Source organism: Phascolarctos cinereus, unplaced genomic scaffold (assembly GCF_003287225.1).
Source record: "Phascolarctos cinereus isolate Bilbo 61053 unplaced genomic scaffold, phaCin_HiC Scaffold_3;HRSCAF=262, whole genome shotgun sequence".
Lineage (NCBI taxonomy): Eukaryota > Metazoa > Chordata > Mammalia > Diprotodontia > Phascolarctidae > Phascolarctos > Phascolarctos cinereus.
Window position 1 is genome coordinate 79,937,527 of NW_027555736.1, and position 25,311 is coordinate 79,962,837.

Genomic DNA, 25,311 nt, shown 5'->3' on the forward strand with positions numbered 1-25,311 from the left:
CAGAAATCAGCTGTTTCATTCAGTCAGTTTTTTCCCCGGTAGGATTAGAGTTTTCCTAGTTGTTATTCTTGGTTGTATGCCCACTTCCTTTGCCTTCTGGAATGTTGTATGCTAAGCTCAACACTTCTTCATGATGGTGGCTGCTAAATCATGTGTGATATCCTGGCTGTGGCTCCTTGGTAATCTCGAATTCTCTCTTTTTTGCTATGTAAAGCAGTTTTCTTTGACCCAGAAGCTGTAGATTTCAGCTATAATAAATGTAGGAGTTTTCATTTTTGGTGTTTCTTTTAAGAGGTGACCTGTGGGATTCTTTCTGTTTTACTTTGCCTTCTTCTAAGAGGTTTGGACAGCTTTCTTTTATGATTTCTTGAAATATGATGTCTTAGCTCTTTTTTGTCTTCATTTTGGTTCATTCCAGTTTTCAAGGAGTTTGTTTCTTGGGCAAAGTTTTGTATCTCTTTGCCAAGCTTTTAATTCCTTTTCCAGTTCTTTCTTCTGAGACAGATTACTGTTCCAATTTGTTCCTCTACTTCTCTCTTTTCATTTATAAAAAACATCTTTAAACTCTTTTAAAACTGCTGCTTCATCTTTTCCAGGAATTCTAGTTGAATTTGTGCCCAAGCTGTGGTTTTCTTTGAGGCTTTGCCTGTAGGTGCTTTGGAGTCATTCTCTTCTTTTGGGTTTGTGTCTTGAGCACCCCTCTCACCATAATAATTTTTTATGATGTAATTCTTTTTTGTTTACCCGTTTTCCCAGATTACTTCCTGACTTCAGACTTGACGTTAGGGCCAGGTTCTTCACATTTCTGGAGGGAAGGTCTGGGCTGCTCCTGCTACTGTTTTCTTGGAGTATTGAGTGTTGTATTTTTCCAGGCCCTCAGGGATAGCACGGGCTGGGGACCTGTAAGCTTTCATTGCTCCCAAAGTTGTCGGATCTAAGACAAAGTCTGATCCCTGTCCCCCTGCCCCCCTTCTCTGAACTCTGCAAGTTCCTGAGCTGGGTTTGTGTCTGAGCAACAGTAGACTGCTATTGGACTCAGCCCCTGTTAGCCAGCTGGAAAGCTCTACTGGGTCAGACTGATAAAACTGCAGGCTCCCCTTTGGCTTGGTATTCCTGTTCTGGTTATTTTCCTGCAGGTGTCAGATTGAGCAGGAAGCTAGGACTGAGACCCTGGTCCTCTCCTCTACCCTGGATCCATGGGGCCAGAGGTGGCACAAGGACTGGTTGTGGGCCCTACGTTGTGCAATGAGCAAAGAGCAAGTTCAGAAGCAAGCAGCAGAGGTATGACTCAGACCTCCCTGCTAGGACAACAGGATCTTAGTACCTGCTTCTTGCTCAATCCTTGTTAGTCATATGTTTATGTGTGTGTATCTTATCTATCTCATGCGGTAGTTGCGTGGTATTTTTCTTCATAGCTTATCTCTGAGACAGGTAGTTGCCAGATATTTGGGTAAGATGTAGGTAAGCCTGCATTCTCTATATCAATCAACAACTACTTAGAAACTTATTATGTACAAGGTACCATGGTAGACATGTAAACAGGGAGTTGAATTATATGATTTCAGAGTTTCTAGCTTTCACATTCAGATTCTGAATATAAGACATAACCCTTACCTTTAAGAAGCTATTAATTTAACTGGGAAAATAAGACATAGGTCTGGAGAATATTAACTAGAAATATTGGACAACAAATGGTAAGTATCAGATAGTTGTATGGACAGGAAATGCTATAGGAGCTCACAGGGCTAAATCATTTCTGGATGGCTGAGGTCCCTGAGAAGACTGGTTAACTTCACAGAGAAGTCAGCACTTGAACTTGGCCTTCAAGAATGGGTACAATTTTTTTAGGCCTAGCAGAGGGGAAGGCATTCCATTCAAGGAGCCTAGCATGAGAAAAGGCTATTGTAGAAGGAAAAGAAATTATTTGATGGATTGTTAACTATAGATTGGTTTCAGCTGTAGCAAAGAGTTTATGTTGGGAAGTAGAGTAGGGAGAAAAGTCTAAAAACTAGGGTATAATTAGGCCAAAAATCAGTATTTAATTGTTAAAAAGTTTGGAACATTGAAAGAAATGATGCAAAAGACTATATGCCAATGGGAACAGTTATATATTGATATTAATGGATCTTTGCCTCAAAACCTGTTACATAATTGATTTCATAATTTTGGGGGGATTATCCAGTATAAAATTATCCCTTAATATGGTGGGGAAACATATACAGATTTTAAAATATCTAGTTGTTGTCTTGGTGAGTTTTTTTTTTTGTTTTGTTTTCATAGAGGATAGAAGGAAGCTATTTTTTATTTTTTATTTCAGTATTTACTAATAACCTGACGTTGGACAACAATACAGCCAACTAAACCTGCTTGTTAGTTTACTTACTTTTACATTAGTCTCATACATGGAGGAAGGAAGAAGGTGTAAGAAGACTAGAAAGCTAGGAAGGAGCCAGGTTATAAAAGGCTTTAAATGCCAAACAGTGGAGTTTGTAGTTTATACTAATGATGGCAGGAGTGAGCAGGAATGGCATGGCCATATTATATATATAGGGAGGAAACTGTGGCTAAGTTGTTTCACTGGAGTGTAGAGGGAAGTAGTATTAATTAAGGCGAAGTTGAAAGGTAAGGCCATACCAAACTGTAGAGTCTTGAAAGCCGTAAGGGAATTTATACTTTACTCAGGGAAGCCACTTAAGGTTTTTGGGCTGTCTGCCTGATAGCCCTTCCCATAGCTGAAGACAGTTATTATGTTGCCCCCCAGGTTCTTCCAGGCTAAACATCCTGAGTTCCCACTATGACCTCAAAGACCCTTCACCATCCATGTTGCCCTCCTCTGGTCACTTCATAGATTGTCAGCGTCCTTCCTAAAATGTGGTGTCCAGAAGTAAACACATAAGACTCCTGACGTGGTCTGACCTGGGAAAAGTATGGAGGAGCTATTGCTTACTTATTCCTACCATAGTAAAAATGAGCCCAGATAGGTTGAGAAAGCCCTTTGACATTTTAAGTTAATTACAATTCCTCCCCTGCCCCTGCCCCAACTAGTAATAGTAAATAACTTTTTCTATGTAGTATGATGGGAAACAATTATGGAAAATATATCAGTAAAGCAATAAACTTTCTACCTTGCAGTTTCTGTCAGAGTTCCCAAATTTCTTTGCTTAGCTAAGATCTTTTTTTTTGGAAAGAAACTATTATTTGCCTCCAAAATGAATTAAATTAGTCTTTTATGGCAGAATCCTCCCATTTTTTAGGAATTTGGGAATATCATAATTAGATACCATTGTTAATGGAGGCATCATAATGATTACTTATTAAAACATTTGGTAAGTTTCCATTACCCCTAGCAAAAGTGATGGTCACTAGCTTTGAGAAGCTTCCAATCTATACAGGAGGTAGAGGTGTTTGTCAAAGGTACATGGAGCAGAAAAAGTGAGGTTAAAGATTTTGGGGAGAGCATTATTTTCTTTAAAAAAAATGATTTGGATTCATTTTTGTTTGTTTTTATCTCACCTTCACATCTGAATATATTCTTCCTTGCTCATTTTTGTATCCCAGTGCTTAGCACAGTGCCAGGCACACAGCAGGCCCTTAATAAATGTTTATTGACTAACTGATTCCCTCTCCTATCCAGCAAACCATCCTTCATAAGAAAAACAGGAAGAAAAAAGTTTTAACAGAATTAACCAGCATCTGACACAGTGTTTTCCACACAGGTATTTGATAATTCTTTGGTGAATGGGGAATGATCTTGAATGTGCTATGTTAATATTGAATGATGAGACATTTAGGAGCAGCATCAAGATAAACACATTAAGGAGGAAGGGGAATGAGGCAGTACTGAAACCATAGGACAGAATAAAATTCTGACAACATGATAAATTTGAGCTCAACCAGAATATCTTTTACTAACTTTTGTGATCTTTTGTTTTTTTAAATTCAGTTTTATTTTCTATTTCAAATTTTCTTTCTCCTCTCTACTTCTTCTATTTAGAAAACCAAAACCCATTACATATATGTATAGTTGTGCAAAACAAATTCCCATGTTAGCCATGTCTAAAAGAAAGAAAGAAAAAAGAAGAGGGAAAAAAAGTTTCGGTTTGCACTCTGAGGCCTTCTGTTCTTTATATGGAGGTAGAAAGCATGTTTCATCGTGAGTCCTTTGGAATTGCTGATTAGCTATTGTGTTGATCAGAGTTATTAAGTATTTCAGAGTATTATCTTTTTTTTTGGGGGGTGAGGTAATTGGGGTTAAGTGACTTGCCCAGAGTCACACAGCTAGTGAGTGTTACGTGTCTGAGGCCAGATTTCAACTCAGATCCTCCTGAGAACCAGTGCTCCAGAGTATTATCTTTACAGTATTGCTGATATTGTATAGTTTTTCTGGTTTTGTTTATTTCGTTTTGTACCAGCCAGTTCATACAAATATTTTCAGGTTTTTCTGAAGCCATTCCATTCATTACATATTTTTTAAAATTTACTTATTTTTAGTTTTCAACATTTACTTCCATAAGCTTTTGATATAAATTTTCTCTACCTCCCTCCCCTACCCCCTCCTTAAGATGGCGTACAATCTGATATAGGCCCTACATATACATTCTTATTAAACATATTTTCACATTAGTCGTGTTGTAAAGAAGAATTAGAAAGAATGGGAAGAAACATGAGAAAGAAGAAACAAAACAAAACAAAAAGGAAGAGCAAATAGCATGCTTCTAACTTCATTTGGACTCCATAGTTCTTTCTCTGGATGAGGATAGCATTTTCCATCATGAGACTTTTGAAGTTGTCTTAGATCCTTGCATTGCTGAGAATAATTGAGTCTGTCAAAGTTAATCATCACACAGTGTAGCTGTTAACGTGTACAATGTTCTCCTGGTTCTGTTCACTTCACTCAGCATCAGATCATGTAAGTCCTTCCAGGTTTTTCTGAAGTCTGCCTGCTCATTATTTCTTATAGTACAATAGTATTCCATTACATTCATATACCACAACTTATTCAGCCATTCCCCAGTTGATGGGCATCCCCTCAATTTCCAATTCTTGGCCACCACAGAAAGAGCTGCTATAAATATTTTTGTACATGTGGGGTTTTTTTTCTCCTATTTTTGTGATCTCTTTTGGATACAGCCCTAGAAGTGGTATTGCTGGGTCAAAGGGTATACACATTTTTATTGCCCTTTGGGCATAGTTCCAAATTGCTCTCCAGAATGGTTGGATCAGTTCACAACTTCACCAACAATGCATTAGTGTTCCAATTTTCCCACATCTTCTCCAACATTTATCATTTTCCTGTTTTGTCACGATAGCCAATCTGGTAAGTGTGATGTGGTACCTCAAAGTTGTTTTGATTTGCATTTCTCTAATCAATAGTGATTTAGAGCACTTTTTCATGTGATTATAGATAACTTTAGTTTCTTCATCTGAAAACTTCCTGTTCATATCTTTTGACCACTTAGCTGTCTCCACAATTAATTTTTAGTCTTTGCTTCAAAGGCCCTTTATTGAATGTAATTTTTATTGCATTATGCTCATTGAAACATGCATTTAATATTTCTGCTATTCTGCATTTTTGGGTTTTTTTTGTTCTAATACTTAGTTTTTGTGAAAGTGCCACACAGTTGAGTTTTTTTTTTCAGTAAGGTTTTATAACTCTTTTTCACTGTGACTTCTTGGTTTTTCTAATCAGAATTCAGTGTGGTCCATTCTCTAGTCTTTGTTGAGGGGACAGGGGGAGCGAGCTAAATTCTGATGCTTCATCTTCCTCTGCTGTTGTGGCTCCCCTTCCTATTGGCCTGTTTATTGATTTAAACCTAAAATAAAGATGTTTCTATTTTTCAAAAACATTTTAAAAATTCTGAACTTAAAAAAAAGTATTTTTTCAAAGCAGGATGCAAAAAGATGATTGTACATAAAACTGAATCTCTCTTCCATCCCATTTGCTTTTTTAAAAAAAAGTAATTAAGTTTATTTACATTTTAGAATTAATATGTGATATATCCTTTTGATGATATTACTTGTATTATATAATTTGGTATTGAACTAATGAGATTTTGAAACATAGTCTTTATTCTTTATTAGGAAACCAAACTTTTATCACATTGACTATCAAGTGAACCTCTGACAAATTTTTTTCCAAGTACAGCCAGTAGGTTTTCAGTGGTGCTTAAAGCAGGGAAGACCCTAGGCCATTGAAGTGTGCTTATTTCTGTCACTTAGATCAGTTTTAATCAGTAGTCAAATAGAGGCCTTAACCCAGGTCTTCTTGGCACAGAAGCCACCTTTCTCAACCACAGTGACTATTCCTCCTCCTCCTTTTCCTTCTCCTCTTTCTTCTTCGTGATCATGATCATCATTACTAATATAAGTGTAATTTTTATTAATCCTTAATTCGGCCTTGCCTCTGCCCAGAAGAGAAAAATAAATTTTCTAGAATTTGGCTCTCTCTACATAATAAGGATATTGCCCTGCCACTTGATGGCTTGGTATCATGTTACATATCGATATTAAATCCCAACACTAAAGCTCTGCAAATCAACCAATCAGAAGCATTTATTAAGCGCCTGCTATGTGCCGGGCTCTGTGCCATGCATTGTGGAGTCAAATACAAAGAATGAAATATTCCCTGATCTCAAAGAGCTCATATACAATCAGTGGAAATAACAGGTGCATTTATAAATATAGAAAGAATAAATCTCTACAAAGTACACATTAGAAAGGGGGGCACTAGCAGTTGAGAAGACCAAGAGAGGCTTCGTGAAGGTCTAAAGCGGTGTGTGTACGGCCCACTGAAAGAAGAAAGGGTTTCTAAGAGACAGAGTTTAGAGGAAAATGCATTCTTGTTCTAGGGAACAGATTGTGCAGTGGCCTGACGTGGGACAGCTGGTGCTACATGGGAATGTTGGCAGAAAGGTCAGCTCGATGGCTTCTAAGTGTGGGAATAAGAGGGATATACAGTGAGGCTGGAAAGATGGGTTGAGGCCATTTTGTGAGAGGCTTTAAAAATCGTGTTGAAGAGTTTTTATTTCATCCTAGAAAATGAGGAACCACTGGAATTAGTATAGGGGAGTCATTTAGTTTCTAATACCCATTGTATAAGATACCAGTCCATTAGAATGTTTGCTTCTAGAGTGGAGGGACCTTATTTTTGTCTTTCTTTGTATCCTCTGGTTAGTTTACTGCCTGTCACACAGTAAATACTGAATGAACTCTTGTTTACTGACGCCATTTGCTTTTTTTTTTTAATATAAATTTCACCCCATCTCCCCCCTCCCCCCACCCCAAGATGGCATGCATTCTGAATACCCCTTCCCCTAGTCTGTCCTCTTCTGTCTCTCTCCCCTTCTCTTATCCCCTTCCCCTTCTATTTTCCTGTAGGGCAGGATAGACTTCTGTACCCCATTTCCTGTATTTTTTATTTCCCAGTAGCGTGTGAAAACATTTTTTTAAACATATGTTTTTAAAACTTTAGGTTTCAAATTTTCTCTCTTCCTCCCTCCCCACCGACCCTCATTGAAAAGGCAAGCAACTCAGTATAGGTTGTACATGTGCAGTTATGCAAAACACTCCATAGTAGACATGTTGTGAAAATAACTCTATTTCCCTTAATCCTATCCTGCCCTCCCATTTATTCTATTCTTTCTTTTGACCCTGTCCCTCCTCAGAAGTATTTTCTGATTACCCCTTTCCCAATCTGCCCTCTCTCTATCATCCCCCTGCTCTCTTGTCCCCTTCTCCCCCTATTTTCCTGTAGGGTAAGACAGATTTCCATACCCAATTGAATGTGTATGTTATTCCCTTAAGCCAAATCCTATGAGAATAAGATTCCTCATTCCCTCTCACCTTCCCCTGTTTCCCCTCCACTGTAAGAGACTTTTCTTTTCTGTTTTTTTTTGTGAGATAATTTACCCCAGTCTACCTCTCCCTTTCTTCTTCTCCGAGTATAATCCTCTCTCATCCCTTAATTTTATTCTCCAGATATGACCCCTTAATCTTCAACTCACCCTGTGCCCTCTATCTATCTATCTATATACATACATATAATTTTTTTCCTCCAACTACCCTAATACTGACAAAGGTCTCATGAGTTATAAATATCATCTTTCCATGCAGGAATGTAAACAGTTCAATCTTAATAAGTCTCTTATGATTTCTCTTTCCTGTTTACCTCTTCATGTTCCACTTGAGTCCTGTATTTGAAAGTCAAATTTTCTATTCAGCTCTGGTCTTTTCATCAGAATGCTTGAAAGTCCTCTATTTCACTGAATGACCATTTTTTCCCCTGAAGGATTATACTCAGTTTTGCTGGGTAGGTGATTCTTGGTTGTAATCCTATCTCCTTTGCCCTCCGGAATATTATATTCCATGCCCTGCGGTCCTTTAATGTAGAAGCTGCTAAATCTTGTGTTATCCTGATTGTGTTTCCACAGTACTTGAATGTTTCCTTCTGGCAGCTTGTAATATTTTCTCCTTGACCTGGGAACTCTGGAATTTGGCTACAATATTCCTAGGAGTTTTCCTTTGGGGATCTCTTTCAGGAGGAGATCTGTGGATTCTTTCAATTTCTATTTTGCCCTCTGGTTCTAAATATCAGGGCAGTTTTCCTTGATAATTTCTTGAAAGATGATGTCTAGGCTCTTTTTTTGATCATGGCTTTCAGATAGTCCAATAATTTTTAAATTCTCTCTCCTGGATCTATTTTCCAGGTCAGTTGTTTTTCCAATGAGATATTTCACATTGTTTTCTAATTTTTCATTCTTTTGGATTTGTTCACTGTGTTTGATTTCTCATAAAGTCACTATCTTCCAATTGCTCTATTCTAATTTTTAAGGAAGTATTTTCTTTAGTAAGCTTTTGGACTTCCTTTTCCATTTGGCCAATTTTTCTTTTTAGGGCATTCTCCTCATTGGCTTTTTGGACCTCTTTTGCCATTTGGGTTAGGCTATTTTTTAAGGTGTTATTTTCTTCAGTATTTTTTTGGGTCTCCTTTAGCAAGCTGTTGACTTGTTTTTCATGATTTTCTTGCATCACTCTCATTTCTCTTCCCAGTTTTTCCTCTACTTCCCTTACTTGCTTCTCAAACCCTTTTGAGCTCTTCCAAGGCCTGGGACTGATTCATATTTTTCTTGGAGGCTTTGGATGTAGGAGCTTTGACTTTGTTGTCTTCTTCTGGTTGTATATTTTGATCTTCTTTTTCACCAAAGTAAGATAATAGTCTGACTCTTTTTGCACTGCTTGCTCATGATCCCAGCCAATTACTTGAGTTTTAAACTCTTTGTTAAGGTAAGAGTCTGCTTCCAATGTGGAGAATGTACTGTCCCAAGCTTCAGGGGTTTGTATAGCTGTTTTCAGAGATACTTGTAGGGACCTGTAAATTTTCAGTTCTTCCAAGGTGGTATGATAAGGGGCGAGGTGTTTACTCCTTTCCTGGCCTGTGACCACAAGTACTCCTTTCTGTCCTGTAACTGTGAGGAGGGGTTCCTCTCCACAGCCACTATAAGCTCTACCATGCCAGCGCTCCTCCTCACCCCAGCACCACCGCCCAGAACTGTGACCCAGATCCAAGCACGGGCAAAGCAAGAGATTCCTGCCTCAGCACCAGCAGAGAGATCCCTGCAATCCCCCTGTGATCAGCCACTTGATTCCCCCTCAGTCTGTGGGCTGGAAGCTCGGGAAGCAGCTCCCCCCCCCCCGCCAGGCTCTTGGGGAATGGAGCTGAGACACTGCCTTCCTTTCTCAGCACTGACACAAACAGACTTTTCCCACTGACCTTCTAAGTTGTCTTTGGCATTGGTGGATTGAGGAGTCTGGAAACCTCCACAGCTGCCTGCGATTCAGTCCTCTGAGGCCTCCTCCAGGTTTGCTGCTGCGCTGTGCTCCAAGCCTGGGGCGATATACCTTTCTGATCAATCATCCAGGTTGTCTTGGGCTGCAAATTTGTTTCACTCTGTCTTTTTGTGGGTTCTGCTGCTTCAGAATTTGTTTAGAGCCATTTTTTATGAGTATTTGGAGGGGTTTGGGGGAGAGCTCAAGCAAGTCACTGCTTTCACTCCGCCATCTTGGCTCTGCCCGCCATTTGCTTTTTAAAGTATATAATAATTTCAACACATTACTTTCAAAACTGTCTCTTTTTGTGCCACTTTTTGAACTTTCTTTTGTACTTTTGTGTACTATTTTAAATGTTTCATTTGTCCTCTTCTTTTTGGGGGAGGAAAATAATTGTCATCTCCCCACCTGTATCTCCTCTATTTTCACTTTGCACTCTGGTTCTAATAGATCCTGTGTTGTTTCCATTTATGATTTATTAAGCGTAGTGTCTAGCCTTTTTTTTTTTAAAAAAATCATGGTTTTCTGGGAGTCCTTTGAGTCTTAAGATTACTTCTTTTTAACTTATTTTTCAAGTCAGTTGTTTCTGATAAACATTTTGATGTCTGATAAGTATCGAAATGAGAATTATGTTTTCATTTAAAATTTTTTTATTTCTAGTATTTCTAGTTTTTTATGGAGCCATTGATTTCCATTTATTCTAATTTTCATGGATTTTGTTGTTTGGGTAAGGTTACCTACCACTTTATCTTCTAATGTGTAATTGATTTCCTTTGTAATTTTATATATCTTATTTTATGGATTTAGAAATGTCATTCTGAGAAGGGATCTGTCTACAGGCTTTACTGGTGTCCATAATAACAGAAAACACAATTGTATTCATGTAATCCTTGTGGAAAATCCATTTTTTCTTTTAAGTCTATTTGTAGTTATTATATAGTTTGTTCTTTCCTTCTTGGTTGGATTTTTTAGTATCTGCATCTGTAATATTTTTAAAAATTTTTTTTCATTTACAGCAAACAAAAATCTATTTTTTATCCCATTTTCCAGTTGAAAAAAAAAACCTTTGTAACAAATATGGCATATAGGAAGCCAAATTCCTATATTAAATGTGTACAAAAAGTATACTTCTCAATCTCTCAGTAATTCTTTTAATATTTTTAAATTTTAATATTTTATTTTTCCCCAATTACGTGTAAACATAATTTTAACACTTATTAAAAAAAATTTTGAGTTCCAAATCCTGTCTCTCCTTTCTTTTCCTCCCCCCTCCCGAGAAGACAAGCAGTTTGGTATAGGTTATACATATGCGGTTGTGTAAAACATATTTCTATATAGTAATTCATCTTAAACAATTTTTTTATTTCAGTCTTTTGTTTTACATTGCCAACATTTCCCCCAGTATTTCTCTCTATCTTCAGAATCATCCCATATGATGATTTTTTTTTTCAAAAGAGAAGATTAGCAAAATTAGTCAACAGATTGAAGAAGACTGAAAATATGTGCAATGTGACCTCTCACTTAAGCAAAGGAGTGAGCTGGGGATGTCTTCTCATATCTCTTCTTTGGCACTGGATTTGTTCTTTGTAATTTTGCATCATTTCCTTTTAATTGTTTTGTGCTTTTTCTTCCCTTTTGTATTGTTGTAGTCATTATGTGTGTTGTTTTCTTTACTCTCCTTCCTTACTTCACTCTGCATCAGATCATGCCAGTCTTCCCATGTCTTCAGTAGTGGTTTGTATCTTCTTTGGTTTATGGTTTATTCCTTTCTCCAGCCTTAGTTCCTGAATTGGAGATTTGTTAGGGCTATCCCCTTTTTCCCCTCCCCTCCCTCCAGCTGCCCTTTGGGGTGAGGTAGTTAGTCCTTTTTGGTTTCAGCCTAGCTCACCTGGGTTCCTATGTTGATCTCTAAGTCTTGGGGTTAGACCCCCTCCTCAGTGGTTCTTTGAGGTTCAAAGCGCTGAAACCTCTTCAGGACACTCTGGTTCATGTCAGGACATAGAATGCTAGAGACTTGGGAGCCCTTGGGCACACGGGATGTTTCAATCTAAGTACTGCCATGATGGTATGCATACCACACTTCTTGCTGCTCCAGGTGGCTTCCAAGATCCACGCTGTAGTTTTGTCATGGCAGCTCTTTACTTTTGCTTCATTTGGTTACAGAGGCCTTGCAGGCTGTGGTCACACTGGAAGGTTGACATTTTGTTTAAGTACAGTAGGACTGGTTTTATTTTGGTAGGCCCACTTTCCTATATTCTACTGTCTTCTAGTTGATTTTTGTGTGGTTGTTGGGTGGAAGAAGTACTGTAATTGCTTATTGGATTTCTGGATCATTAACTGGTCTGTTCTGATGTGATTTTTAGTTTTTAGGTTTTTTTTTTTTTACTGGAGTAAGATGTTTGAGAACTGGGCTGTCATCTTGGCTGCACATCTTTAATTAAGATGTTTCCCAACATGTTGACCAGATTGTGAATGGGCAGGCTTAACTGTTTATAACAAGACCTACCTGTCTATAATATGTTAGAATTTCAACTCTAGAGTCGTGCCCTTTTGTCTGTTTTGACTTGTTTTGTTTCAAGAAGATTTTAAATGAAACTGAGGAAGAGGCCTTTGGTTCTTAGACTTGGCAAGGGTAGAGAAGGGAGCAGCAGGTTTTTATTTTGCAAGATGAGATGCATCTCAGCTTGGTACAGTTAAAAGAATTCTGGGTTTGGAAAAAGTTGTCTGGGTTCAGATTTTAGCCTTGCCACTTACTGTCTGTTTCAAACTTGGGCAAGTCTTCTCTGGTCCATTTTCTCATTTGTCAATGAAAGGGATTTGACTAGGCAACCTCACAGGTCTCTTTAATTTCTGGTTCTATGGTCCTCTAAAATCAGTTAAATAATGGAATGTTTCCCAGAAACAGAAGAAAGGAATCTTTGCTAAGGACTGCAAACCTTACATATATAGTTATTACAAAGAACACTTATCTCAGGTTGATATTCAAAGGGAAAAGAGGTTGTATTAGGGAGTGCATCATTGGGGTGAGGCTACTGCATACAAGCTGCCCCAAGAGTCCCTATTCTGAAGACAGCCTTACCAGAATATTTATCATTCTTTTTAGCTATCAGTCTTTATTTCTCCTTCCTTTCACAACCCAAATCCTACGAAGAGCCGTGTACAGCTATTAACTTCATTTCTTTTCTTCTCACTTGTTTCTTAGCTTTCTACAGTTTGACTTCTCGTCTTACCAAAACTAAAACTGTTCCCCAGAGTTACAATGATCTCTTAATTCCAGATCTAATGGTCTTTTCTCAGTCCTCATCCTTCTTGGTCCTTCTGTAGCATTTGACATTAGTGTCCATTCTTTCAGGTTTTCATGACCTTGTGCTCTTTTGTTTCTTCTCCTGCCTGTCTGCTATACCACGTTGCCTTCTGGTGGCATGGCGGTAAGGCAAGATCCTCAAAGGCTGTGCCAACAGAGCATAAACCATGGTTCTTCTCTGTTGGAAAGGCGTATCAAGTATGTCCCTGGTTAACAAACTGGGTCTATTCCAATTACCAGTTTAGTTAACTTCAGAGAAGTACCAATGACTTACTGATGATTTTTTTTTGTCCATGTTCACTGGTGAACATGACAGAATGAAAAGTAAAAAATGGCCTTCAGTCCTGTTTATCTAGTGATGGTGGCAGAGAGGTGGGGAAAGGAGGCAAAGGAACTAAATCATATCAGTCTTTACATTCTTGCTTTAAATGAAACTAGAAGAAAGGAAGAAGTTGCAGCTAACGGAGGGATAGCTCACAGGCAAAGAAGAGTCAGCAGAGTGGGCTTTTTCACATGCCCACAGGCAACGAGAATCAGTACTTAGTGGGATATTTGGTTATCATGTATTACAATACTAATGATAAATATTTACAAGAAGACTATGAAAATAATTAAAACACATAGCAATATACATTGCTGAGGATGAAGTGATAGAGAAATTCTGGTGGCCATTTGACTGAATCCATACTCCACAGAACAAGTCCCCTTAATAAAAGGATTTGCTCTGTAAAATCTGGACTCAGTCAAAAGACTGCACCCAAGGAACCTAGCAGGCCATATGTGGCCTCGGGTCCACAGGTTCCCCATTCCTGGCTTTAGAAAGAAGGAATAATAAAGGCCAGACCTGTAGATTACAAAGAAAATTCACATTTCTATATTGTCAGTATCTCATTTGAGAAAAGAATTGATAGACTGAACATTGAGAGCATGAAATAAGTTTCATTTTTGTTTATAAATAGTTCAGGGTTAAATTGTTATAATTATGTACTATATGTTTTTCTGTTATTGTTGATTTTTTTTTCCAATTTTGATTTTAACTCTGATAAGTTGATGGTCTGACTATTCCCAGGGATATCTCCCACTTCAATAACAAATCTTTTCCTGTCTTTTAAATTACAATTTATTTCATTCTTTATAGTATTATAGTCTCATTATGTAGAATAAAATAGAGAGTTAATTAGGGAAAACTAAGAGGTTTGACTTGCTCTAGTGAGGGCCCAGGTGAGATTAAATAACAAATAATGGAGTAAATTTAATCAGCTTGGTTGTGAGATATCCTCTACTTACCATTGTCAAACTTATGCTTTACCTGATGTTTATTATTGGATTTTGATGGAACAGTGTTATTTCTGATATATCATCTGGGAGATCTTTAAAAATAAATCTTTGTTGCTGTCTTTTGTTTTCATATTACCTAAATTTCTCCCTGTACCCTTTCTCCTGCCAGAAAGCCATCACATATGACAGAGATTCCCAAACTTTCTTGGTTTATTGCTGCCTTATGGCCATCCTTGTTTTTTGTAATTTGGGGACATTCATTTTTGATTGTTTTATGGTGGTGATTCTTTCCATTTATATTTTTGTAGTCATTGTGTATATTGTTTTCCTGGTTCAGATTACTTCCCTCTGTATCAATTCATGTGAATCTTTGCATATTTTTCTATATTCATCATATGCATCTTATCTTATTGGTATTCATTGTTTCTTACAGCACATTAATATTTCATTTACTCATATACCACAGTTTGTTTACCCATTATGCATCAATGGGCATCCACTTTGTTTCCAGTTCTTTGTTATCACAAAAAGTGCTGCTATAAATTAAGTGTGTATAGAGCATTCCTTTTTATTCATGACCTTGTTGATTGAGAGATTCCACTTAACAGTGGAATATCTGAGTCAAAGGGACATGGATATTTAAATCACTTTATTTGTATAATTCCTAATTGCTTTAGGAAATAGTTGTACTGTTTCACAGCTCCACCAACAATGTATCAGTGTGCATATCTTTCAACATTGACTATTGTAATTTTTTGGTTATTTTTGCTGATTTGTAAGGTGTGAGGTGGTGAAAACCTCAGGGCTATTTTGGTATTTTTGATTTTTTCAAGTATTTGTGAATACTTGGAAGTTCTTTTCAGAATTGTTTATACATCTCCTTTGACCATTTATCTATTGGGGAATGACTTTTAGAGGTATTATGTATATGTGTGTTTTTTATTTATATATCTTCGATACCAAATCCTTATCAGAGAAATTTGATACAAAGATTTCCCCCCCATTCTACCACTTCCTTCTTATCCAAGATACATTAATATTGTCTGCTTAGAACCTTTAAGTTTCAAGTAATCAAAATTATCCATTTTTTTTCTTTGGTAATTGCCTCTATGTCTTGTTTGGCTAGGAATATATCTCCTGTCAAAAGCTCTGAATATTATTCTAGCTGTTTAAGTTGTTATTTATTTCTTCAAGGAGCATTTTGTAGTTGAATATGTACAAATCTATTGTATGCTTTGGGAGGTTGATCGCCAGATATTTTATGCATGTTTTAAAAAAATTATTTTTTTATTATTATTTTTTTTCCTGGTGAGTCAGTTGGGGTTAAGTGACTTGCCCAGAGTCACACAACTATTAAGTGTTATGTGTCTGAGACTGGATTTGAACTCAGGTCCTCCTGACTCCAAGACCAGAACTGTATCCACTGTGCCACATCACTGCCCCTATTTTATGCATTTTGTATTTATTTGGTTCCCTTTCTGTTATGGCCTTTTGTGTTCTTTTTTAAATTATTATATACAAATGCTTTTAATTTTTGAGAGTATGTCATTTTATCTTTAAATTTTTATAGTATTTGAAACCAGAAGAATCTTTAGAATATTAATGATGCACTTATTAGCTGTGTGACCCTGGGCAAGTCACGTAACCCTAATTGCCTTTAAAAAAAAAAGTATATTAATGATGTTATGTTATTAGGCATGGTGAGTTATTAGGAAAAATAGCCTACATATAGATAAGGGCATCCCATAATCATTAATAATATTTTACGTATTTAGTTCTCTTCCTGTTTTGACCTTTGTATTGCTGTCTGTGCAAATTAGCTTTGAGGTCTGCCTATGGTGTTTATATTTAGATTATACTTGGCCTGAGTCTATCCAGATATAGAAAGCTTTGTGTTGTTAGTGATGATAATTGCAAGCCTGTAATAGAGTTTAGAGGGCTTTAGGGCAGTCAGAGAAAGCTAGTAATATTTAGTTTTAGGAATCAATATGAATTTGTCTTTTATTATTTAAAACATTTTTAAACCAATATTTTTCTTTCAGGTAACAAATATACCTTGGAAACAAGACCAACGCAAGAAGGTATTGATGTAAGACAAGAATTACTGAAATTCCATTCTACTTATTACTCATCCAACTTAATGGCTATTTGTGTGCTGGGACGAGGTAAGCATTCCAGAAACTTAGCGCAGAACAAGATAATATAAGTAACATTATGGATTTTTAAAATATATCTCAAAGTGATCTGTTTCTTTTAAAACGTAAATATTGTTTATAACAAGTGGAGGGTATTCAAGATGAAACATGTGGCATTTGGAACCCTGTTTATTTGTAGTTATATATGTCCAAGCTTAATTTGAGAGAAGTAACATATGCCTAAAGCAAACACAGATGTTTTAGTTCTCCCACAATGAAAATAACTACTTTTGGCTAGCCAGGCTGTGGTTTTCATATATGTGATATAGACCTCAATGAACATGACAGCTGACCCTGGCTTATGTATACCACTCATAGGATATAAGGAAGGAGATTCCATCTGAACACATCTTTTGCTCATTCCTCTATTGGGGCTATTAACATTGCCGTGACATGTTTAGGAAGGAAGAGGAAAACTCTTCTCCCCCACTGTCTATGGTGTGCACAGAGATATTCATTGTACCACCCACTATCATGGGGAGTTTTTTAATGTTATTTTTTTTCTTTCTGGTACCCAAAGCTTTTTTGTTAAAAGCAACGTGGAGTAAGTACTGTACTTAATGTCTTGGCTCTGCCACTTCCTGCTTGGGTTACCTTGGGCAAGTATCTGAATAATTCTCAACCTTTCCTTCTGTACAAAATGGAGGATCTTTTTTTTTTTAATTAACCTACCTTCTAGGATTATAATGAGGATCAAATGAAATGATGCATCTAAACGCTTTATAATTACAAAATGTTATGTAAACATAAGGTGTTATGTATTTAATATTGTTACTTTCAGGGGAAAAGAGGAAGGAAATTGGTTCAATAAACTGTGTTTTAAAGGGCTTAACTATCATGACTCTCTGACTATGCTTTGAGTCAGGAGTCAGCCCAGTGTCAGTTGCTCCTTTATTTGAATCTCCACAGCACTGAGACCTCCAGGGTCTCCCTTTCCACTCACTATTGAGACTTACTTGTCTTTTTGGTTATCCAGCTCTCTGATGACATCTTTTGTGCTGCTTCGGCACAGTTCTTCATTGGTTCTGTGTTGTAGCCTACTCTTTCCCACCTGCACCTTTCAGCTTCCTTTTGAGTAACAGTCAACTTTAACTCTTTGAGAGACTTGTGGTATTCCAGGCCTTACCTGGAATCATGCCATATAGCATCACTGAAAGAAAATTGTTACAAATGATGATGGGCCTTTATTTCAAGGATAAACTTGTGTTCATTAAAAACTTTGTTTACTTTATGTACAAGTTTTTTTAAAAAGCAGTAGAGGTGTAATGGGTGTCATGTTATATAGAAAGAACACTGGTGTTAAAACCAAAAGGCCAGGGCTCCAACTCTAGCCTACCCATTAGTTAGCCCTGTTTTCTTATTTTTAAAATGAAAAGTTTCAATTGGAAGATCTCCAAGATCCCTCTCTCATCTGTAATAATCTGTGATTTTATAAATTACCTTTCTAGATGTAACTGTAAGTCAAATTAAAAAAAGGTACATTGTTGGTTTTATGTGTTCTAAAGGCACATTTTGAAGTATATTTCATTGTGTGTTATACACTGTGCTAACAATCTCTAGGAATGTCATGGAAATGTAAAACATTCCTCTGGCACCAGGGGAAATTTTTTTTATCTAAACCAAATCCTCACTGGTAGTAGTATGTGGCAGATGTTGATATGGTTCATTAATAAGCTCATTTTGGGAGTATATTTTCTTCAAATTACAATCAAAGTGATCGTGACCTTGTTTATGAGATTTTTTTTTTAATGTGAAAAAAATTTTGTGGTACTGTAAGACTCTGTCAAGTAATTGCTAATTAGTCTTTGGCTAAGATGTTTTTTTCATATGAGGAATATGAAGAAGCAGATATTTTTCATTCCTGTCATTTTAGAAAATCTCAGCACTGTTTCCCTCCATGTTGCTGCATTTTCCTATTATGATTTTTTCCCCCCTCATGTAGGCATGGCACCAAACCCTAAGTCTTCCCAGACTCATGGTCTTCAAGTTTACTCAGAAGGCTGTCCAAGACCACACGACTACTACTTTACTGCCTCTTTCAGGATCCTAGGGATCTGCTACTGTGTGTGGTCTAATCATCACTGGAGCTGCTGAAGCCTTACCAGGCTGGCTCTCATTCATGCAGCACTTGATTTCTGAGTGTGAAGACCATGACCTCTTCTCTGGGCTAATGATCTTCACTTAACCATTCCTCTTGTAGCATGGTCTTCCTGTCTCTTGACATATTCAAGTTTGTCATTGTCCTTCTCTATTTGCATCACCTGGAACTGAATGGAACATTCTAAATGTAATTTGATCCCATAAGAAGAACTATTATCTCCTAGAAACACTGTGCTTAGATTAACGTAGGCTCGTGGAGATGGGAGGAGCCAGAGATGATGTAGTGAATAGAGAGGGACAGCCTTGGAGTCAGGAAGACGTGGATGGATTCAGATCTTCTCTCTGGCATACACTTAGTTGTGTGACTGAGGACTGAACTTCTCAGTGCCCTAGGCAACTTTCCAAGGCTAAAAATTACAGACTAAGTACCAGTCCAGATTATTGCAGAGAGTTTCTCTCTTCTAACTTCTAGACTCTCATGTCCAGAATGGAACTCGTTATCTTTTCCTCCATCCTTGTGAACTTCCTGTTTTTGTTCAGGGCACTACTGTCCCCTCACCCACTTCGGCTCACAGCCTAGACATCATCCTCAACTCCTCACTCTCTTTCATTCCCCATATCAAGTTTGTTGCCAAATCCTTCATAACATCTCTTATATATGTGCCTTTCTTCTCACACTGCAGGCCCTTATCACCTTCAGCTTGGACTATTGCAGTGGCTTGCTTGGTTGGTCTCCCTGACTCAGATCTCCCTCCTCCAGTCTATCCCCAACTCAGCTGTCAAATTAATATTAAAAAGGCACAGATCTGACCATGTTACCCCACTATTCACTAACCTCTGGTGGCTCTTTTTCACTTCTAGGATCACATATAAAATCCTCATTTAACATTCAAAGCCCTCTGTAACTTGCCACCGTCCTGCCTTTCCAGTCTTTTCATCCCTTCCTCTCCTACCCCTTCCCTCCACACTCTGTGATCCAGTGGCACTGACCTCCTGGCTTTTCCTCAAATGAGATACTTCATCTCCAGACTTTGGAGATTTTCACTGTCTGCTCCTTGTGCCTGGAATTCTCTCCCTGCTCATCTTCTCCACCTGTCTTCCTTGCTTTCTTTCAAGTCTCATCTAAAATCCTATCTTTTATGGGAAGTCTTTTCGGATTCCCCTTGATGCTAGTGCCTTCTCACTATTGATTTTTTCTCATTTTTCCTGTCTATATCTTGTTTGTACATAGTTGTTTTATGTTGTCTTCTCCCCTGGACTGTGAGCTTCTCAGAGCACAGACTATTTTTTTGCTTTTGTTTGTGTCTCCAAGGTTAGTATAAATGCCTGGCCATAGGTGGCACTTAATAAAGGCTTATTAACTAGCTGTTTTAAGAACTTTCTCATATTTCTGGCTCATGTATAAAACTCTTGTTAAATAAACTCAGTTTAAATAAACCCTTGGGTTTTAATTGCTAGCTTTTTTTTTATCATACTTTGTACAGTGATTTTAAAAAAAACATATCTAAACACAGGACCTTAGATCCATCCCTGTCAAATTTCATCTTGTTAATTTTGGTTCATTGTTTAGGCCTTTTGAAATAATTTTGGGTTTTGATTCTGTCATCTCTTGTTTTTAGCTGTCAGGGCAAGAAGTTATGACCTTGAACTGTAGACTTGCCTGCTTGCCAGAGCTGTTTGTTGGAAAGTTTCAGCTCTTATACCAGTCTTTAAAGCCACTAAGGTCCTCCATGCTTGGCCTGTCACAGAGCATGTAAATTTCGATCTGGCCCACGTTTCTCTGCTTTGTCTATAAAGATTGCCAGAAATGGTTTTCAGATCCCACCTGTAAAATTTAACTGTGTTTTTATCATGTGTCTTGCTGAAAAAATTAAGTGAGGCTAGTTTGAGTTGATTTATTCTTAGTAGATTTTACTGGGCTTTGTCAAGGACTAAAATTTCTATAGTAATTGGTATCAAAGTTACTAATTTTTGAAATTCATCTTTTCAACCCTTTTAGATATTACCTTAATTTTAAAAATCCATTTTTATCCTTTTCTTGTTTGGTAGTGCCTCTTCTGTGCTTTGTGATTTGTAAAAGTAATTTTGAGAGGTCACATTTACATTTTTTCCCTGTAGTATCCAGAAATGCAGAATATTTGCCTCTGGAAAATTAAATCTCCTAAGACAGTTAAATGCTTTTATACTGGTTGCTAATCTATCTTGGGCTTCAATTCCCTCTTTACCGTGTTTGTATTACCCATTCCAGTTTGTAAACTATTCTTGGTAAAGAAGACAGAAACAATAGTAGGACTTGAGTCTTTTTATTCCCCTGTGTCCTCTTTCCCAAGTAGTCTGTCTCATTCTTATTGCAAACAGCCTTCTTTGTTGTTGTTGACTCTGCCATTTTAAAGATTTGGTTCATTTTAGGCTTTAGCATACCTGACAATTCTTTTTTTTTTAAATGTAAATTTATTTATTTTTAGTCTTCAACATTCACTTCCACAAGTTTTTGAGTTCCAAATTTTCGCCCCATCTCACCCCTACCCACCCAAGATGGCATGCATTCTGAATTCCCTTCCCTAGTCTGTCCTCTCTTCTATCTCTTCCCCTTCCCCTTCTGTTTCCTGTAGGGCAGGATAGACTTCTGTACCCCATTTCCTGTATTTCTTATTTCCCAGTAGCATGTGAAAACATTTTTTTTAAACATAAGTTTTAAAAACTTTAGGCTTAAGATTTTCTCTCTTCCTCCCCACCCACCCTCATTGAAAAGGCAAGCAACTCCATATAGGTCTGACAATTCTTTAGAACCATAATTAGTAGTTTTGGTGCTGGGTTGAGTGCATGAAAAACCTTCAAATCATCTTTGTAATTTATCATGAAAATAACACAAAGAGTAAAAAATCCTTTGAATGGCAAATAGAGATGTTGGAATACTACTAGCCTGCCAAAGAAGAATCCCTGAATGGCAGCAGCTGTGAGAACGCCAGTGTTGTAGGCTCGAGGAGGAAGAGTGCTGTCTAGTAACTTATTTTTGCTAATGAGGTACTAAGCTCACGTTGAAGGATTGTGGGTGCTGTCAAAATATAGGTATTAACAAATGTAATAATTACACAAGCTCTTCAAGTGTTTGTTTCACATGTTTGTGCCCTCTAATTGTGGATGATCTAGGGAAAAGACCTCAGTCATTCAACAGTTGATATCAAACTTATTTGTTCAAGCTGTACTCTTGAGTTACTCTTTGGTTATGTATTCCTCACTTTATATGTTTGTTGCGCTAAAAACGTTTTTAGAGCCTACTGTTACTTTGAGGACTGAACTCTTTGTTTCAGTACAGTCATAGGTGCTTTTGCTTTATAATTTCTTGTTAGGTCTGAGATTTGTGTTACATGATTTTATTGGCTAAAATACCAGGTGTTCCTGATAATCACTAATTTAAATCATGATTCTAATGGCTTGTTTTCTGCAGAGTCGCTAGATGAGCTGACTGAACTAGTTGTGAAGCTATTTGCAGAAGTAGAGAACAAAAATGTCCCATTACCAGAATTTCCAGAGCACCCTTTCCAAGAAGAGCATCTTAGGGTAAGTAAATATTTTTCTCTTAGACATGAGATTATAGGAACTTGGCTAGAGAAGAGTAGAAGAAAGATACCTTTTTTTGTACTATTACTTATAAAGCAGAATTTGGGTATATTTGATACTGTGCTACAGTAAAAATAGTTGTAGTGAGTGCAGCATGAAGAGAGTTCAGTAAATTATGGTAATTATTCTCCAGTGCCAGAATTTGAATTTTCTAATAAGAATAACTTACTTTTTAACTTTTTGCAGTGATAAAATATTTTTATTTACATAATCTCATTTGATATGCACAATAGTCCTGAGGAAATAGATGGTAAAAACATTATTATCCCCAATTTTACAAAAGAGTAAACTAAGATCCAAAAATGTTAAGTGACTTACCTAAGGTGACACATACCTTGTGTAAGGGGTGGGACTGAGATTACAGGTCTCCAGACCTCTTTGTCCAGTGCTGCTTTTGATTAATGAAGCAAGTTGAATTGTAAAGAAATTCTACAAACATAATTTCTCATTAATTTTATTCAATTTATTGTTGATAGGAATTTGAAATTTGTATCTAATATTTTGTTTTTCCCAAAGTTTTAGAGTCTTACAAATAGTCTTGCTGTTGATGAATATTAGGTTCAGTGAGTTTTAGCCAGTCTAATGTCTTTGTTTATTTTCAGCAACTTTACAAGGTTGTACCCATTAAGGACATTAGAAATCTATATGTTACATTTCCAATACCTGATCTTCAGAAATATTATAAATCAAACCCAGGTCATTATCTTGGCCATCTCATTGGACATGAAGGCCCTGGAAGTCTCTTATCAGAACTCAAATCAAAGGGTAAGTCTTTTGGTAATCAACTTTGGATATTAATTTCCCAACATGTGGAACATCACAGTTCTTAACTTTGCCAGTCATTTCTTTTCCAAGATTGCTGGGAAGATTCCTTTGATACTTGATTAAATTTGAAATGTAATCTTTGGGGTTGGTGGAGTATATTTTAAAAAAAGTTGGGGGTGGTTTTTTTGATGCTTTTTTTTAAGCATCATCAAAATTTCCCCCAGTATTCCTTACCCATCTTTTCTCAAAAGAGTCACTTCATATTATTAACAAATGATATTTTTAAAGACAAAAGAAAAAATTGACAAAACTAATCACAGAAGCTTGAAAACATTGTGTATGCCATGCTTGACTTCCCACTTCTTCAAAGGGATGGAGTATCTTGTGTCTGTTCTTTCAAGCCATGCTTATTCTTTATAATTTTGCAACATTCATTTTTTGATTGTGTTGTGGTTGTTTCCATTCCTGTTGTTGTCATTGTGTATATTGTTTTCCTGACTCTGCTTACTTCATTCTGCATCAGTTCACATCTTTCCATGCTTCTCTGTATTCATCATGTTTGTCATTTCTTACAAGCCTCGTATGTTCCTGTATGTTCGTGTACCACAGTTTGTATACCATTCCACAATAGATTGGTCTTCCACCTTGCTTCAGATTCTTTGCCATCCCAAAAAGCGTTGCTACAAATATATTGATTTATAGGGTGACTTTCTTATTAATGGCTCCCTTGGGTTTATAAGCCTGTTAGTGAAATCTCTCTAAGATCATAGACATCTTAGTTACTCTATTTGCATGTAGTAATTTCAAATTACTTTTCAAAATGATTGTACTGATTGGCAGCTCTACCAGTATTTTACCAGTCTGCCTTGCTTTCTACCTCACTCATAGAGGAGGGTAATTTTGGATGTTTGTTTTCTTTTTATTGTCTTGATTGGAGTTAGTAGCTAAGCGTAGGGATTCAGGTTTTAATATTTTCTCATACCTTGAAGTGAAAGGAAGATGGAAAGTAAAAGGTGAAACTTACACAATTCGATATTATTTCAGTGAAGGTAGTAAGATGCAAGGTCATTTTTTATGTGTATGGAGTAAGGGATGAATAGAATTATCCAAAAATGGCATGGCCTGAGTTGTATCACCGAACATAAATTTGTCGAGTTTGTGTATGTGTATTCCTTGGATTTGATTGAACTGATTCTAGTTAGTATTCTTATTTATGTTGCTTTATTGGTTACCATTTTACAATACCAGTATAGGAACAGAGAGAAAGCAGAAGATGTGAATAATCTAGATTTGGAAAATTTAACCCTATTTTGTTTTCTTGCCACCCTGAAAGCTGGCCGAATTAAGTTTTGATTGTGAGGCAGGTGAAGAGAAAAGGGATGTTTTGAGTATAGGGTAAGACTCCTGGACAAAATTTATACGAGAGAAAAAGTATGTGTATGTATGTATGCATGCATGCATATTTTGTGTGTGTGTGTGTGTGTGTGTGTGTGTGAGACTTATAGTAATATCAACAGTAATGGAATTTATCTGCATTGAAAGGAGCAGGAGAAAAGATCACATTGATTTCCTTTGTGCATTGCAGGTTGGGTAAACACTCTTGTAGGAGGTCAAAAGGAAGGAGCCAGAGGTTTTATGTTTTTCATCATTAATGTGGACTTGACTGAGGAAGGACTTTGTAAGTATTACACCATTTGCTTTTTCATGAAAATTTATCTTACATGGTTTATTTCTTTTATATTCTTATTCCTTGAATATAATTTATATTGCAAATCTATAAGCTCTCAAATTTATGTACTTTACAAGTTCACATTTCTGATTTCCCCTTGTAACTTGGCCCTCATGTCAAGGTGTTTTTTTTTAAACTTGTAAATGAAAACTATGACAATTCTTGGAAAATGTTTACCATCCTATCTTTCCAGTCTGAAGTGGGGCTGGTTTCTAGCCCATGTTCTTAACTCCTTTCCCTTTTGCTTCTCGTCTCCTTATGCTGGTATTCCTGGGGCTGCTGCTCCTGTAGCATCTCCTTTGAAACTTTATTGATTCCACGAGCCCAGAATACCATCTCACAGGAGTGCTTGGGCCATGCCACCAATCGCTGGGAGGTGAGGACTTCATTTCTAAGAGGGACCATATTCTACTTGCCTTACTTTACCTTAGGAGTGGGCTCACGGATTTGAAGGATACAAGGACTGAACGATTTTTAAGTGTGCCCCTTTTTTC

The 25,311-nt window shown here is 37.0% G+C and overlaps 1 protein-coding gene across 3 annotated transcripts in view; it reads left to right on the forward strand.

Annotated features, from left to right (window-relative positions):
• The window catches only part of IDE (insulin degrading enzyme), a 108,309-nt gene that overhangs the window by 34,014 nt on the left and 48,984 nt on the right, over nt 1-25,311 (forward strand). For all 3 annotated transcript variants that reach the window (XM_020964096.2, XM_020964097.2, XM_020964098.2), the window contains exons 5-8: nt 16,450-16,572; nt 22,151-22,263; nt 22,926-23,088; nt 24,674-24,766. In XM_020964096.2, coding sequence (XP_020819755.1) covers nt 16,450-16,572; nt 22,151-22,263; nt 22,926-23,088; nt 24,674-24,766 — 492 coding nt within the window. The remainder of the gene's footprint in view (nt 1-16,449; nt 16,573-22,150; nt 22,264-22,925; nt 23,089-24,673; nt 24,767-25,311) is intronic.